This window comes from Tachypleus tridentatus, chromosome 13 (assembly GCF_004210375.1).
Source record: "Tachypleus tridentatus isolate NWPU-2018 chromosome 13, ASM421037v1, whole genome shotgun sequence".
Classification (NCBI taxonomy): domain Eukaryota; kingdom Metazoa; phylum Arthropoda; class Merostomata; order Xiphosura; family Limulidae; genus Tachypleus; species Tachypleus tridentatus.
The window spans coordinates 37,448,144-37,463,855 of NC_134837.1; the positions used below are offsets into that span (position 1 = coordinate 37,448,144).

Consider the following 15,712-nt stretch of genomic DNA (forward strand, 5'->3'; position numbering starts at 1 on the left):
ACTTAGTTTGATGACATACTATTGATAATGATAGAATAAACATATATCGTTGGTTATGACAGCATATGACTTACTATTAAAACGAGAGCATAATAGAGACATACTGTTAGTAAGACAACACAGAGAAATACCGTTAATAACGACAGCATAAAGCATACCATTTGTAACTTTAAAATTATATTTCTGGAGTAACTCTTTTCATAACGGCTTTTCATTTAAATTGTACAAGAAAAACAACAACACAAGTGGTATAGTATATGATTTACCAAGGTAAACTGTACGATCAGACGAAGTGTGATAGTGCGAAACGTTGTCCTTCTTTAAACAGAAATATAAAAAACTTGGTAATTGTTCACCCTATTATTTAATTTTTGTATGATTCACTAATACTAACAGTCCTCTCGATTTAACGAATTCATAATATATCAGTCTATAGTCATCTACATTTGAATGCGTTTTCTAAGAATTTCTTTTCACCAAGACAGTTTCAGAAGACTTAAAGATGCGCAATCCACTATACATTGTTTATAACAGTTTTATTTAGCAATGAGTATTTGTTTTCAACAACAGCGCCGAATAATGACTGCTAATTGGTTTGTTCTTGTTGGACAAACTTCATGGAATATACGTTGCGTTATTCTTGGTCCACGAAATCATTTTAGCTCAGAATCGCTCGAGATGTGCAGGTGGGACGATTATTGGCATTCATTTGTTTTTCAATAACTCAATTAAAGTAATATTTACCATGAGACCCATGGTGACGGAAATACCACGGCCACAGTATGTGTTGGGAACGATATCACCATAGCCGACAGACAGAAATGTGATGGCCGTGAGCCACATGGTATTCAAAAGATTAGCATGGTCCTCGTCGTGGTACCTGAATCATCAGAAAATACAAAAAAAAAGAAAGAGAAGAAAAGATATCAGCGTATCCAAGAAATACATTATTTAGCATCCATTCCGTACCTTTCAATTATTATTTAATATGTACATGTATTAAAGGGTACCGGAAATTAAATGCACTTAGAACAGTACATGTAGAAATACACTAAACATTTCATGGAAGACTAGATACCTTTCATGACGTCACTCATCTCCCTTTATATATGTCACTTATTCGATTACACCATCATTTCCAATTTGCGTTCAGGTTATAAAGTTTTTAACATTTTCCACATGTTGAATATTACATGACAACTGTTACTAAATACTCACAACTTTTAATGGCAGTCTAGATTCGGCGATTTACAACTATATTGCATGGTAAATCCTGCAAGATACACTTGAGAGCGATTTCCCACGACACAATGGATATTTTGCTACTCATATCGCTCTGCGCCTATTTCTATGCAAGAGAGTTTGTTTGTTTGTTTGGAAATTTCGCACAAAGCTACTCGAGGGCTATCTGTGCTAGCCGTCCCTAATTTAGCAGTGTAAGACTAGAGGGAAGGCAGCTAGTCATCACCACCCACCGCCAACTCTTGGGCTACTCTTTACCAACGAATAGTGGGATTGACCGTCACATTATACACCCCCACGGCTGGGAGGGCGAGCATGTTTAGCGCGACGCGGGCGCGAACCCGCGACCCTCGGATTACGAGTCGCACGCCTTACGCGCTAGGCCATGCCGGGCCATGCAAGAGAGAGGACGCTCAGCGATAAAAACAAAAAAACTACATTAAAAAACAAGTCAAATAATAAGAAAGTAACGGAAAAATATATCAGCAGAAAATATTTGGAGAAACATGATATCGTTCTGCGGGCGATTAATTTATCACTGTGATATTTTGCTGCTGTGGTTCTGACCAACCAGAAGCGCACCTTGGGATTCTAATCCATTGAAAGAAAAATAAAGGGTGTTTGACTTATCATTTACTTGAGATATATACAGCTAATCTCTCATGTTGGTTGAGGCATGAAATTGATTTCTCATGGGTTCGTATCTCTCCTGTGGCCTAATCAGCTGTCTCAGCTTTGTTTGCAAGATGATTATTTAAGTCTTACGGTTCATTGATTTATTTCTTGGAGAGTAAAACAAAAACATTCTAGAATCCTTTAATAGTGAAGTTCAAGTTTTTTAGCTAGTTTGTGACATGCATCGATCTCACTTGTTGTAGATTAGAGGGAAGGCAACCTAAAGTTGACTGTTGGACTAGATCATTGGAACAACAAGCGGTGACAATATAGATAGGTACTAACAGCGCCACTGGTCAATGACAGACCTCAGGTGTTAGCACATATAATGCAGCAATTGTCCATTTTGAGTACTTATCAAATTAATAAAGTCGTTCATTGATTTATGAACACCCTCTTCTACTATTGAAAATCACCAAACTCATCTTGGCCTAGTCATCAGGGCGCTTAATTTGCAATATGCGGGTCGAAGGTTCAAATTTCCTTCGCCAAACATATTCGCCTTTTCAGCCGTGAGAGCGTTTATAACTTGACGACCAATCCCATTACTCGTTAGTAAAATAATAGCCCAAGAGTCGGCGGTGATGGTTTTACTAGGTATCATTCCTCTAGAGTAGTTACGGGCCGCTAGTAGAATTAGTCATCGAGTAGCTTTACGCGAACTTCCAAACAAACCAAACCAACAGTTATGGGTGTATACCGACCACCCAACACTTATATACTATTAATACTGGTATCATAAAAAAAAAATGTTAGTCTTCGGTTTAAGACTCTTTGGAATTCAGGTATAGCCATCCCTAGAAAAACAGACATCTAGTAGCATAAGCCATCACATGAGAAGTTGGTCGATCTTTGACCAGAATAATAGAGGTTTGTTTGTTTGTTTTGAATTTCGCGCAAAGCTGCACGTGGACTATCTGCGCTAGCCGTCCCTAATTTAGCAGTGTAAGACTAGAGGGAAGGCGGCTAGTCATCACTACCCACCGCCAACTCTTGGACTACTCTTTTACCAACGAATAGGGGGATTGACCGTAACATTATAACGCCCCAACGGCTGAAAGGGCGAGCATGTTTGGTGCGAATGATATTCGAACCCGCGACCCTCAGATGACGAGTCGAACGTCTTAACACACTTGGTCATGCCGGGCCCTAATGGGAGTTGTTTTAACTCTTATAACGCACACAGACATTAAACAACTTCTATTTCTTTATGTGTCTTACAGTAAATATATATCTAAAAATGTATTCACATGGCTTGTAACTTGAACAGGTTTATAAAAATATGCTTAAAAGTTCATACTAGATACAGTTATTAATTCAAGTACATACGTACTGTGACTGGAGGAAACTACGTAGTATTATATTATTAACTGCACATTTATCATTAAATATTACCTGATAGCGAGTATAATTTGTTAGTTGTTATACAACCAATACTTTTTACGATTGCTTATTTTCAAGAAAAAGTGTTGCTTTTATCAAAAGTAGAGTTCCTATTACCACACAAATTTAGATAAGTTAGTATTATCTCATAGTTGCTTAAACAAATTTACCGATTACAGTAGAATCGCACATTACGTGGTCACGTGAATTTAATTCACTTTATGCTAACAGTTTGTGTTTTTATCCAATTGTTGAAAATCACCGAAAATGCGACAGGCAGAAAAAAACAAATCCACAAAATAATCGTTTTAAATGCGCAATAATACAAAATTTGAGAACGCTACACTAAAAAATAGATTTGGGAGCCTCACCACGTTATTACAGTCCATGTCGCCACGTCTAACTATACTCTGTCTGACAATACTGCAGTGTATTTCATTAAAAACTTTCTGTAGTAAGGCTGTAATGCTAAAGTACGGCACCACTCTTCCATTAATACTTTCCATAGTTTATTTAATATACAAAGTCAACGGTTTCGTAGTGCACATTTTAACAATCCAAACGCACAGAATCCATAAATATTATGTCTCATGCCTTTACCGACACGTCTTCGTAAGAACAGTAAGAAAACCAATTTTATTCTTTAGCTGATTGTGGTATAAGACAACTGAACAAATATGTCATGTAAACAGCTTATGTAAAGATGATTTGTGTCAGTTTTCCTAAGGAGATCCTGTTGAGTATTGTTGTGTGAGGCCCACTTGGACGGTTTTTGTCCTTCGTGTTCCTGGATCCTACCCATTACACAATGCCGTACTTTGGTTATCATGGTTGAGGTAAGACTTTTTACAGGTTTCTTTCTAGATAGAGTTGGTGCCATACGTGTTTAACACGTTTGTTGTTGTTTTTGCTGTCGTTGTTGGCAATGAAATTGATTACAATGTATATCTCGTCTTAGATATTTTAAATTCGTGATCTTTGTACACGAGTGTATGAATAGTTTACGTACCCATAGGGATTTATTTTGGGAGCATCAGATCGTCCACGTACGAAACATTAAATAATGTTTAATTGTGGTTCTGATACACGCATTTCCACTGCGAATGTATGCTAACTGTCATTGTTACTTTAGTTGTTCATTTTAATAAGGTACTCAATCCTATGGAATTCGCATTTTGTGGGAATAATAAAACACAGAGGATGAACCAGAGAAAACGTTATTAGAGAACCATTTCCACAAGATAAGAGAAAGAGGAGGGGAAGATAATGAAACACACTCACTGTTCTGTACCTTACTCAAAAGAAGCGAATTAAAGCACGATGGGGTTCATAAATCGTTTTGATTTTGACAGAAAATCGAAATGACCAAGAGGCAGGAGGCGGGGGAAGTGGAACAAACGAGTGTTGATCTTTTTGAGAAAAAACACAAACATTTTTCACTCGTATACAGCGAATTACATTACCCATAAGGAAAAGTGCATACAGAATGCCACTTTTTCCACGCACACACTTTTACTTATGGGTAATGCAATTCGCTGTATACACGTATATTGAATTAAATTACTAGTTTGGGTTCTTCATTTCAGTTTATCTGTGTTGTTGAATTTTGCATTAATCTACGCGAAGACTATCCGTTCTAGCTATCTCTAATTTTGAAGTGATAGTGGACCTCATGGCACGTGGGCCATATCAGGCCCTTAACATTCTGATTTGTCACCTGCACTACAATTAGATATTGCAAAAGTGAGCAAACTGTATTTATGGTGTGATGTACACCCCAACAAGCTCAGGACTGCATCTAAGTTTCAGGAAACACCACTTTACTGATCTTGTCGCGTTTACTTACGTTATCGGTAAAGAGATTTTTTTTTGTCACTGACTGGAGAATGCTGAAGTTAACCCAAGACACACGTTCAATGAAATGTTCTAGTATATTAATAATTTATGACATACTATTTTCTTTATATAGTCATTCAGTATCTACTAATTTGTACAAAGACGATGAAAAGAAAGAAAACAATATAACATAGGTAGGTAGTGCTATATACTCACACACACGAACAGTGTGCAGTGAACGTTCTAGAAAGACAACGTAACGGAACATAATTACTGAAAGCTACATATATCTCGTATAAAAGAACACACTCAATAAATGCCTTGCGGAAACAAGTTAACGACCACATTAGCTTAATGTTCCCATTCTTCATCATTTCTGTACCACTTCATTCTTACTGTAAATACTGTACAACGTTACTTCATACAACTCCTCAAATTACAAGAATGTACTATAACCATTTACATATACACATAATACTTTAAGTGTTAAGAAGGTAAAGAACTTAAATAGAGTAGTCTTAATTAAGCAGGAAGTACATAAATACGTGCGTACATAAGTGATAGTTTAAAGTTTACTGCCGTTGTATTCACTTGTCTAGGGCAGTCAGTGTTCGATGCTCGCCAACAGTCTTTGTAACTTATTATATACCCGAATGTTAGCAGAGAAAACAATGTAAAAGCCTTACAATACACAATTAAAAACTCATAAAAGCAGAAGGGTGTTTTAATTTAAACACTAACCAAATGCCCTATTATGTTATACCTAATAATCTACAATGTAGAAAGGTCAAAGAGCCTCGTGGATGAGGGAGCCAGTTAGCAAGCAAGCAGACGAGTTTATTTGTTTGTCGAATTTCGTGCAAAGATTTTCGAGCTGTCCTTAATTTTGAAGTTATCAACAAGACGGAGGACGGCCAGTCAAAACCACTCATCTCCGGCTACTCTTAACCAACAAATAGTGGGATTGACAATAACTTTGTAATCCCACCACGGCTAAAAGGGCGAATCCGTACATGTCGAGGCGAGTAATTTAACAACCAGGCCAGAATCAATACAGTCTAACATATTTTAAGGCAACAAATTAACTCCTGCAATTTGTATTTTACCCTTATCAACTAAGTTGATGATTGCATTATTAACTATTGTAATAATTTTGTTGTTTTGTTTTTTAATCTAAAGCTTCTAAAGACACTCTGGATAGATAGGTCATACTTTGCAAATTAGACAGCGTAGTGAAAAGTTCCAGGTGCGTAGAATGTATGTCAATATATTCTTCTTAGTGGATACCGTACACTTTATAAATGTAGCTATATACAAACATATCCAAAGAATTTCGAGTTCTGGTTTTATAAGATATATCTTATAAAACCAGAACTCGAAATTCTTTACGATAAACTTTTATATAGCTACATTTATAAAGTTGCGGTATCACACTTAATGAAACCAATTGTTTAAATCATTTTACGCAGTAGAACTTTTCACTACGCTGTCTAATTTGCAAAGTATGACCATTATGCTATCCAGAGAGTCTTTTGAATTTTGTTCAAAGAAATATAAATTATCATCATTATTATAAACTGGTAATAATGCAATCACTCAGACTCGTGATCCGTGGGTAAAATTCAAATTGCACACCTAATTTGCTTGCCTTTCAGTATGTTATAATGGTACGGTCAATCCTGGTATTGGTTGTTAAAAGGGTTGGCGGTAGGTGGTGATGTCTAGATTCGCCCTCTAGTCTTACACTGCTAAATTAGTGATAGCAAGCGCAGATAGCCCTCGTGTAGCTTTACGCGAAACTTAAAACACACAAACATTTCATAACCAAATACTGATTTACAATATTTATCATCTGTGGTAAGTCGGTAAACCTGTTATCGTGTAACAATATTTTTCTATATTAATTTGTAATTATAAGAATGACGACGCTCATGTATTAATGTTTCCGCTATTGACCAAGAACACCCACTGAAGAAAGATACCGTTTAAGGAATTATTCAATACACAAACTTACTGTGTTTTCAAAACTTATAGAACAGACAGTTATAACGTTGGTGAGGCTACTGGTCAAAGGTTTTGGTCAGTGCATTGAAGCAGCCCTGTTTACAGAGCTGGGGAATGGTTTGAGTATTAGTAGTTCCAAGTTTCACTGTGTCGGTATTTGGGTATTGATCTTGTTAAATACCCAGGAGGGTCAGGTACATTTGACCTCTTCCTCCAAAGAACTTGTTCATTGAGGAAACCAGTCTTCCCAGTTGCACGGTGGTATGTCTGCGAACTTACAATGCTTGGAAACAAGTTTAAATACTAAATGTGGGCTAAACACAGATAGCCCCTTTCCGTAGCTTCTTAGTTAATAAGAAAGAACAAATTAAAAACTGTTCCTCTCTAGTGGTAGATAACGAAAGACCTAAAATACCAATTTCAACAACAATAAATTTTATCGTACTTTTAACAAATGAGTCTATTAAATAAAATATATGTTTTCTTTCCACTTTTAAAATATTTGGAGGCCAGTGAAGGTGGAATGGTTCCTCCTGGACGGTACAAGTACCCCGGATCATTGAACCAACGTTAAGGGGACATTTCGAGAACCCACGCTCTCCACCTCCACTTCACCCCAACTCACTGTGTGTGCATACAATTGATGACCACATGCCAGGGTCATACAATTAATAGGGAGGACACTATACGGATCCTAGGCCATGAAGTATAGTACCACGCATACCCACACAGCTGTTGGGGTCGACCCCACTCGAGTATTAGTAGAAATTCAGCAATGATTTGTTTTGAATTTCGCGCAAAGCTACACGAGGGCTATCTGCGCTAGCCGTCCCTAATTTTGCAGTGTAAGAATAGAGTGAAGGCAACTAGTCATTACCGCCCGCCCACCGCCAACTCTTGGGCTGCTCCTTTACCAACGAATAGTGGGATTGACCGAACATTGTATCGCCCCCAATGCTGAAAGGGCGAGCATGTTTGATGCGACGAGAATTCGAACCCGCGACCCTCGGATTACGAGTAGAACGCCTTAACCCACCTGGCCATGTCAGGCCAAATAACTGTTGTATTTTGAATAATATACATTATCTGCAAATTCCAGAAACCTTGCAGTTTTTATTAATTGAAAAATCATTTCTACTGTAAAGCCGGCCATGATATTAACCAGGAGTTATTTGTCTTGGTGAAATAGGCTTAAAAATTGATCCTTTTGGTCTTTTATTCCTGATGCGATAACACGAAATTTGAGCTTTTTAAGTGATAAGTACATGTACATAAATGCCAGAATCCTCTATAATTCTATCTGTGGCATAGTAGATTGTTTAACATCGGATCACAAATTCATACTCTGCTCAAACTCTCGTAAGCCCCGCTGCAGGAATGGAAAGTTTCAGAAACAAAGTTGTTTTCGTAGTTTACGAAACGACTTTTCATCGCGTGTCTGTGACTACTAATGTAGTATTACACGTATACTTCACCTTTAACACTTTGAATTACACACATAATAAATGTAAGCACATTACATTAATTCGACGATATAGACGTAATATATCAAAGTGAAGTATGTTCTCGGTGACGTGTCTGTAGTACTAATTTCAGTTTATGCTTACATAAATGTTAATCGAAGAGATGCAGTGAAAACGTATTTTAGAAAGATGTGTCAATAGTCGAAAGTAAATTAGAAAACATTACTGTGATATTTTTTTTATTATAACATTTATTACCTTATATAGGTTTATGAAGTGGAGGAAGTTAAAGAGACTGTTTTAATCCTAGAACCACCGATGAAACATCCATTTTGATTTTAAAAACATTTTATTTTGTCAAATTTCTTGTTGACCCATTCGTGACTTCTTGGTTACTGGGTCCCTAATAGCAGCTGAATAAATACTGTAATTAAATCTTTCTAATTATTGTTGGGGTGCCAAACGGGTTTTACATGTAAAATGACCGATTCCGACCAATTGTGGTCAGATTTATACGCTGAGTATTGTTACACATAACTAAGTTTGCTGAACTCTATGCAATACGAGGATTCACTCCACTGGCAAGGAATATTATATTTAAAAAATTGAAGGTCAAAGCCAAAAATATATGTAAATACAACTTCTTCAGATATGGAATTTGACACTGTTTTAAAGCCAAAACATCGCTTTTTCAGTAAATATTATTAGACACAGTATTTACGTTCACACATTTTTATCTGTGATGTCTGTTATTTTCATCTGTTGGAAAATACGGTTGACGTTTAGATGTACAACAGTAATTGCGAGCGCTTCGTAACAATAACAACAAAAAGAGAAAAGCAGCGAACGTTAAATAGTGGTTGTCCGCAGAATAATTGTTTTAGGTACCCCGATGAATAAATGGTGAGTTTACAGACGTAGAACAGAAAAACCTGAAGTTCGATTCTCCCCGCTGAAAACAGCAGATAGTCCAATGTAGCTTTGCGCTAAAACAAAGAAACATTGTTTTAGTGTTTCCATTTCTATATCATTAGAAGTATGGTATGATAGTAGGTGTTAAGTTTCCATGGTAACAAAGTAAACATAAACATAATACACCTTCCAGAGTATTATGACGTTAAACTCGAGGACAATGACGTAAGCAACGAACAAAATGATCAAATGAAACCAGTAGCCTAGTAAATTCGAGGGCGTAAGTTTAGTATTGGAGGTCAGTGAACTTGCCGTTGACACATCAGAAAATTCCAAAATACGTATTCTGAATGGTTTTAAAACGGGAAAAATGTTTCATTATTTCTCTATAATCGAACAATGTCCAGACTGAGGTCACACAGGTATACGTAAGAACAACAAGCAAAATTATATGAAAAAGAGTAAAATAATATTCATATGATAATATATTGTCGTATAAGCAATGAACCAGTTAGGGAGAAAACTAAATAGCAAAATACTAAATTTTCAAACTTTTTTATGCAAATCTACATGAAGAGCTATCTGTATACATTCATATTTTAGTCCGTTGTTTTAAATCAAAGTCATACTGAGCTATCTGCTGTATCTACAGCGGAGAATCGAAACCCGGATCTTAGCTTTGTAAGTCCGTAAATCTACTGTTGAATCACAAGGGGTCTCCTTCAATTGAGGTGACACACTACAGGGAAGACGGATATTCGAGGATTCTCACCGTAAAAAGTAGGGTTTGATCATCTCTCTTACATCGTTCTGGCGACCCAAGGTTCGAAGAGAGATTTTTCGACAATGAGACATTAAACGATTCGCAGTCTGAATACGATAATCATTAAGTCACAAGGGTTAGCTCAAATTTAGTGAAGTGTTAAATTCTTCGAGACTAAGACTACTTGTTACGTGCTTTTCTCAGGCAGTCATGTAATCATAAAGAACATGTTAAAAATGCTTAAATAATCCGCCTGTTTCACTAACTTCCTAATGCTGCAAATGCTCGTTTGTTTCTGTAATTTGCTCATGTTACGAAAGCCGGTTTAGTCAGTAACTTCTCAATGCTACAAAAGTATGTTTGTTTCAATAACTTCCTGATGCTACAAATGTTGGTTTGGTAAGTAACATCCGAATGATATCAAAGCCAGATTAGTTTTAATAACTTTCTAATGCTACAAAAGCTGGGTTTTTTCAGTAGCTTCCTGATGCTACAAAAGCCGGTTTGTTTCAGTTGGATCTTGATGCTACAAATGCCAGTTTAGTTAGCAACATCCTAATGATACAAAAGCCGGTAACTTTCAGTAACTTCCTCATACTACAAATGCCTATTTGTTTCAGTAACTTCCTGATGCTACAAACGCCTGTTTGTTTCAATAGCATTATCAGGATTTAAGTTAGGCCTAGTGGATACAGAACTTTGCTATGCCAGTAGGCAAGTGCTAAACTGACAAGGCTAACAACTGCCTAGCAAATGTAGTAGTAAGTAGCCAAATTGCCAAGTCGACATCTGAAGATTTCAAAGACTGATTATAAAAGAACCCCGGTAAGAGTCTGAAACCAACAATTCAAGATTTTATTTTTCTACAAGAACAAAATATGTATATGGATATCGAAACCGAATTTTAGCGTTATAAATTCAGAGGCTTACCGCTGAGCCACTAGTGGGGGATACAGGATGGGGCGTTGCCTAGTGGTTATGATTGAATTCATTCCCATTCTTAGGTTAAAAGCAGTCATGTGGGCGGAAAGTGCTGATGACTAATTACCCTCTCTTTCTGGCAAGCAGCTCTACATACACTGCTAGCCAAAATCTTAAAGCCAATGAACATAAAGAAAAAATATGCATTTTGCGTTGTTAGACTCAACTACTTATTTGAGTAGAGCTTCGAAAGATGACAATAAAAAAAGGGAAAAATAAAAATAAAAAACTTTTTTTAGCATTTAATAGGGAAAATGTGAACACTATGAAATTAGCCTAAATACTAATTTAACGAGTTGGTGGTCACAAACTGTGCCCATCAATACGTCAACCAAGATGTAAGCAAGACCTTTACTGACTTATATGTTTTTATTGGTTGGTGACTGTAACTGTTAAAGATATATACACTTCATACATTTATGAATTGCATATTTCAGTTTGAGGCCCGGCATGGCCAAGTGTGTTAATGCGTTCGAGTCGCAATCCGAGGGTCGCGGGTTCGAATCCCCATCGCACCAAACATGGCCGCCCTTTCAGCCGTGGGGGCGTTAAAATGTGACGGTCAATCCCACTATTCGTTGGAAAAAGAGTGGCCCAAGAGTTGGCGGTGGGTGGTGATGACTAGCTGCCTTCCCTCTAGTCTTACACTGCTAAATTAGGGACGGCTAGCGCAGATAGCCTCAAGTAGCTTTGCGCGAAATTCAAAGCAAACAAACAATATTTCAGTTTCGGACTTCCTAAGTAATTACTGAACACATTGAAGCAAAAAAAAGGTTGTTTTTCCTTCTGTTTACAATACTACTGTTCTACAGTAGAATCAACTTGTCCAGTCTTAAAGTCGATATTTTTTGGCCACATCACGACCCTAGCAGTCATTAGTTTTAAAAAGTTGCTCCCCTGTGGATCAAGTTATACGTCTACCGACGTGTAACACCAGAATCTGGAGTTCGATTTCCACGGTGGAAAAAAAAATGAATATAGTCCATTACGTGTGTATGTGTATGTAGCTCTTCGCTAAAGCAAAGAAATGTTAGACAAGTATCAAAATTATCCTATTTCATTCTTTATATTTTGCTAATCAAAGCTAGTAATTAAATGGATTCTTTTCACTTTGGATCACAAAGGTCTCATGAGTTATTAACACGTTGCTTTTGTTGCTTTAGTTGTAGGTTCATAAACGTTTCTCTGACCTTTCCGAGGACTGCTATAAACAGGAATCTCATTCGTGTTTCAGCAATAGTCTTCGAGTATTTTAATAAACTAGTAGGCGTGTGAAGCATTTATTGCCGTTTAAGCAATTTTCTGATTTTACTGCTTTTGACATATTTTGATGACATTAGGTGTTCAAGTGTTCACACACTAATCAAGAAAATAAACAAGGTTACCCATAATACTGTGATAAACAGATGTGGCCCCACTTTAGTGTGAAAATAAACATAAACTTTTTGTTTATTTTCACACATTTTGGCAAGTTCTTACAAAGTCATGAATTTTTCCAATTTAACAAATCAATTTTTCCCTACTAACTCCATCTTTAAAACAGTAAGGTAATTCAATGTATTTAATATATTTGGCCTCCCAGTGGCACAGCCGTAAGTCTGCGAACTTACAACGCTAGGATACGGTTTTCGATACCCGTTGTGAGCATGGCACAGATAGTCTAATGTGTAGCTCTATGTTTAATTACAAAGAAAGAAGCAAATATTATATTTGTACGTTACCTGTATATTCAAAATTTTAAACAATTTTTATCAGATCAAATATAAACAAAATTTCCCCACTTAAGGTACTATGTAAACTTTAAGTTAATTGTTTGAAGTTAAGCACAAAGCTACACAAAAGGCTATCTGTGCTTTACCCACCACAGGCATCGAAAACTATTTCCTAGCGGTGGAAGTCCGCAGACATAAGGCTGTACTACCAGACATTAAGACACGGCGGTGAAATGAAATGCATACATAGTTTTCAGTTCTCCCAGTTGCAAAAACTTGAGTTTGAATAAACGAAAAATTTTGATCAAAGCATTCTTGGCACTGTACACTACTTGTTAATTGTCTAAAATGTGTGAGATAAACTTACCGACAACAATTCACTTGAAAATATTTATAACTTCAGTGAAGAAAATTAGGGCATGCGCAATTAACAAATCGATTATCAAGCGCGCGAGAGTAATTTTTTTATGTGTAGAAAGAATGATTTTATCCCCTTTTAATTAGTGTAAGAACGTTATAAGTTAGACAGGGCCGGTCATGGTTTAGTAGTTATAAAGTGACGCACTGGAGATTCGAAGGTCTAGGTCTCGAGCCGTGATATACCGTTGAACTCGCTTCACACTTTCAGCTGTAGGGTGGTTGTAACCGTGAAAATCCCTTAGTTAAACGTAACCTTTCGGCAGCGGATGCTACTGAAGGTTTCTTCCCTATTCGTCAGCAGTTCTGAGTCGGGGACCTCTAACCTGAATTTTCAGCCAATGTGTCACCTAAGGTGTCGCCGTTTACGTTTAAAATGCCAAAATATTAATGTTGAGGACAAATATCATCAGGGGGCATGGCTGGCACTTGTGTTATGCAACAAACATTTCGTTCGTTTAACGTCAGCCCGGCATGGCCAGATGGTTAAGGCGCTTGACTCGTAATCTAAGGGTCTCGATTTCAAATCTCTGTCGCACCAAACATGCTCGCCCTTTTAGCCGTGGGGGCGTCATAAGGTGATAGTTAATCCCACTATTCGTTGGTAAAAGAGTAGTCCAAGAGTTGGCGGTGATGACTTGCTGCCTTCCTTCTAATTTTACACTGCTAAATTAGAGACGGCTAGCGCAGATAGCTAACTTTGCGCAAAATCAAGAAAAAACATAAAACAACCATTTAACGTCCTTTGAGTAAGCATCACTGAAGACCTACGTAAACAGTTGTTTAGTAACCTGGTAAAAAATAGGAAGTCTGGACAGCTGGTAGTTTTTATTAAAACTCTCAGCCTAAAACCATATATATGTTTCTTATGACTTTTAAATACCGATTTTTTTATTTTACATGTATTTTCTCTTGAAATACTTCTTGGTCTCCAACAATAATGAATATTTTTTGTGATTTCAAATTTCTATGGTAAAATTATTTTGTAAAATATAATAGGTATCTATCATATTATTATTTGTAAGTTAAAATAGAATTTAGGCTATGGCATTTTGTTACACTATCAGTCTTTGGTTGACTGATACAGCTGTCTGCTTGACACAGTATATTCCAAAAAATAACCTGTAACAGTAACGAGAAAGCGATTTCACAAAGAAATTGTTGTTGTTTTTTTAAATTTCGCGCAATGGAAATCGATTATGGGATTGACCGTCACATTACAAAGTTGCTTTGCACCAACAAACACCAACCAACCAACCGTCACATTATAATGCTCACACGGCTGAAAGGACGGGTATATATGGCAACGGAACTCGAAATTGCAACCCGCAGATCGTGATTCAAATGCCCTAATCACCAGGGCATGTTACTCACGTGAAAAAAATACTTCTCTGACAATACGTATATTTTTAATATTTTAACCAAAAGAATAAAATAATTTTGTCAAAATAAGTGATAAATTGTGGAAATATTTTTGAACGTTATGCAATCAAACACAAAATGCCAATTCCTGGTAATCAAGCTATTTCAAATCACGAGTGGAAATTTGAAAAAAAAACACACGATACCTTTCACACAGACGGAGTGTCCAGCTAGCAATGATCCAAAGTGACACCATAAAGACCAGCAACACCGTTCCTGGACAGATCGTCATCAAAGTCTTCAATACGAACCTGGTGTTGAAGTTGATACGATTAAGGGCACCAATACTTCTGGATGAAGCATCCGTGAAGAGTTTGCTGTGAAGCAACATGACCCGACAGATGAGGTAGAGACGGAGAAACATGGGAAGCGACAATGTTACATCAATTGGAACTTTAGTGGATTCAACTCGGCCCCCGTGGTTAGATAATTTAGTGGTCCACATGAAGTAATACTCCCCAGGCACTGGATGCACACCACAGACTGTTAGTTCCAGTAGGATTAGAGATATTCTTTCCCATGTCATTGCTATCCTCCAGTCATCAGCACAGTTGTCAATCAGGAAGAGCTAACAAAAAAAAAAAAGAGTTAAAAATGGCCATTAACCTAAATGTATCATGTTGAAACTTAATAAAGTCTGAACATAATCTACATGTTCGTAACGTGAGGAGACAAATGTGAAGAACTGGAGAGTGACGTCAATATTTAACAAAAACAAAACAAAAACAGGGAAACTCAAATTAATATAAGGTTAATAACAAAGAAAACTAAAAGAACAGATATTATGCGAACATTTTTGTAACTGAGAAATTGCACGCAGAAGTTCGGGTGAATTCCTTTCACAAGTACTTCAAGTAACAAAGGAGAATTTAATACAAGATTCATAGAAAGTCAGGTAAGAA

General features: G+C 36.8%; 1 protein-coding gene across 6 annotated transcripts in view; it reads right to left on the reverse strand.

Annotated features, from left to right (window-relative positions):
* The window catches only part of LOC143236993 (small conductance calcium-activated potassium channel protein 1-like), a 301,110-nt gene that overhangs the window by 24,802 nt on the left and 260,596 nt on the right, over window positions 1–15,712 (reverse strand). For all 6 annotated transcript variants that reach the window (XM_076475773.1, XM_076475775.1, XM_076475770.1 and 3 more), the window contains exons 4-5: window positions 14,957–15,378; window positions 745–880 (exon numbers count right to left, since the gene is read on the reverse strand). In XM_076475773.1, the coding sequence (XP_076331888.1) occupies window positions 745–880; window positions 14,957–15,378 (558 nt within the window). The remainder of the gene's footprint in view (window positions 1–744; window positions 881–14,956; window positions 15,379–15,712) is intronic.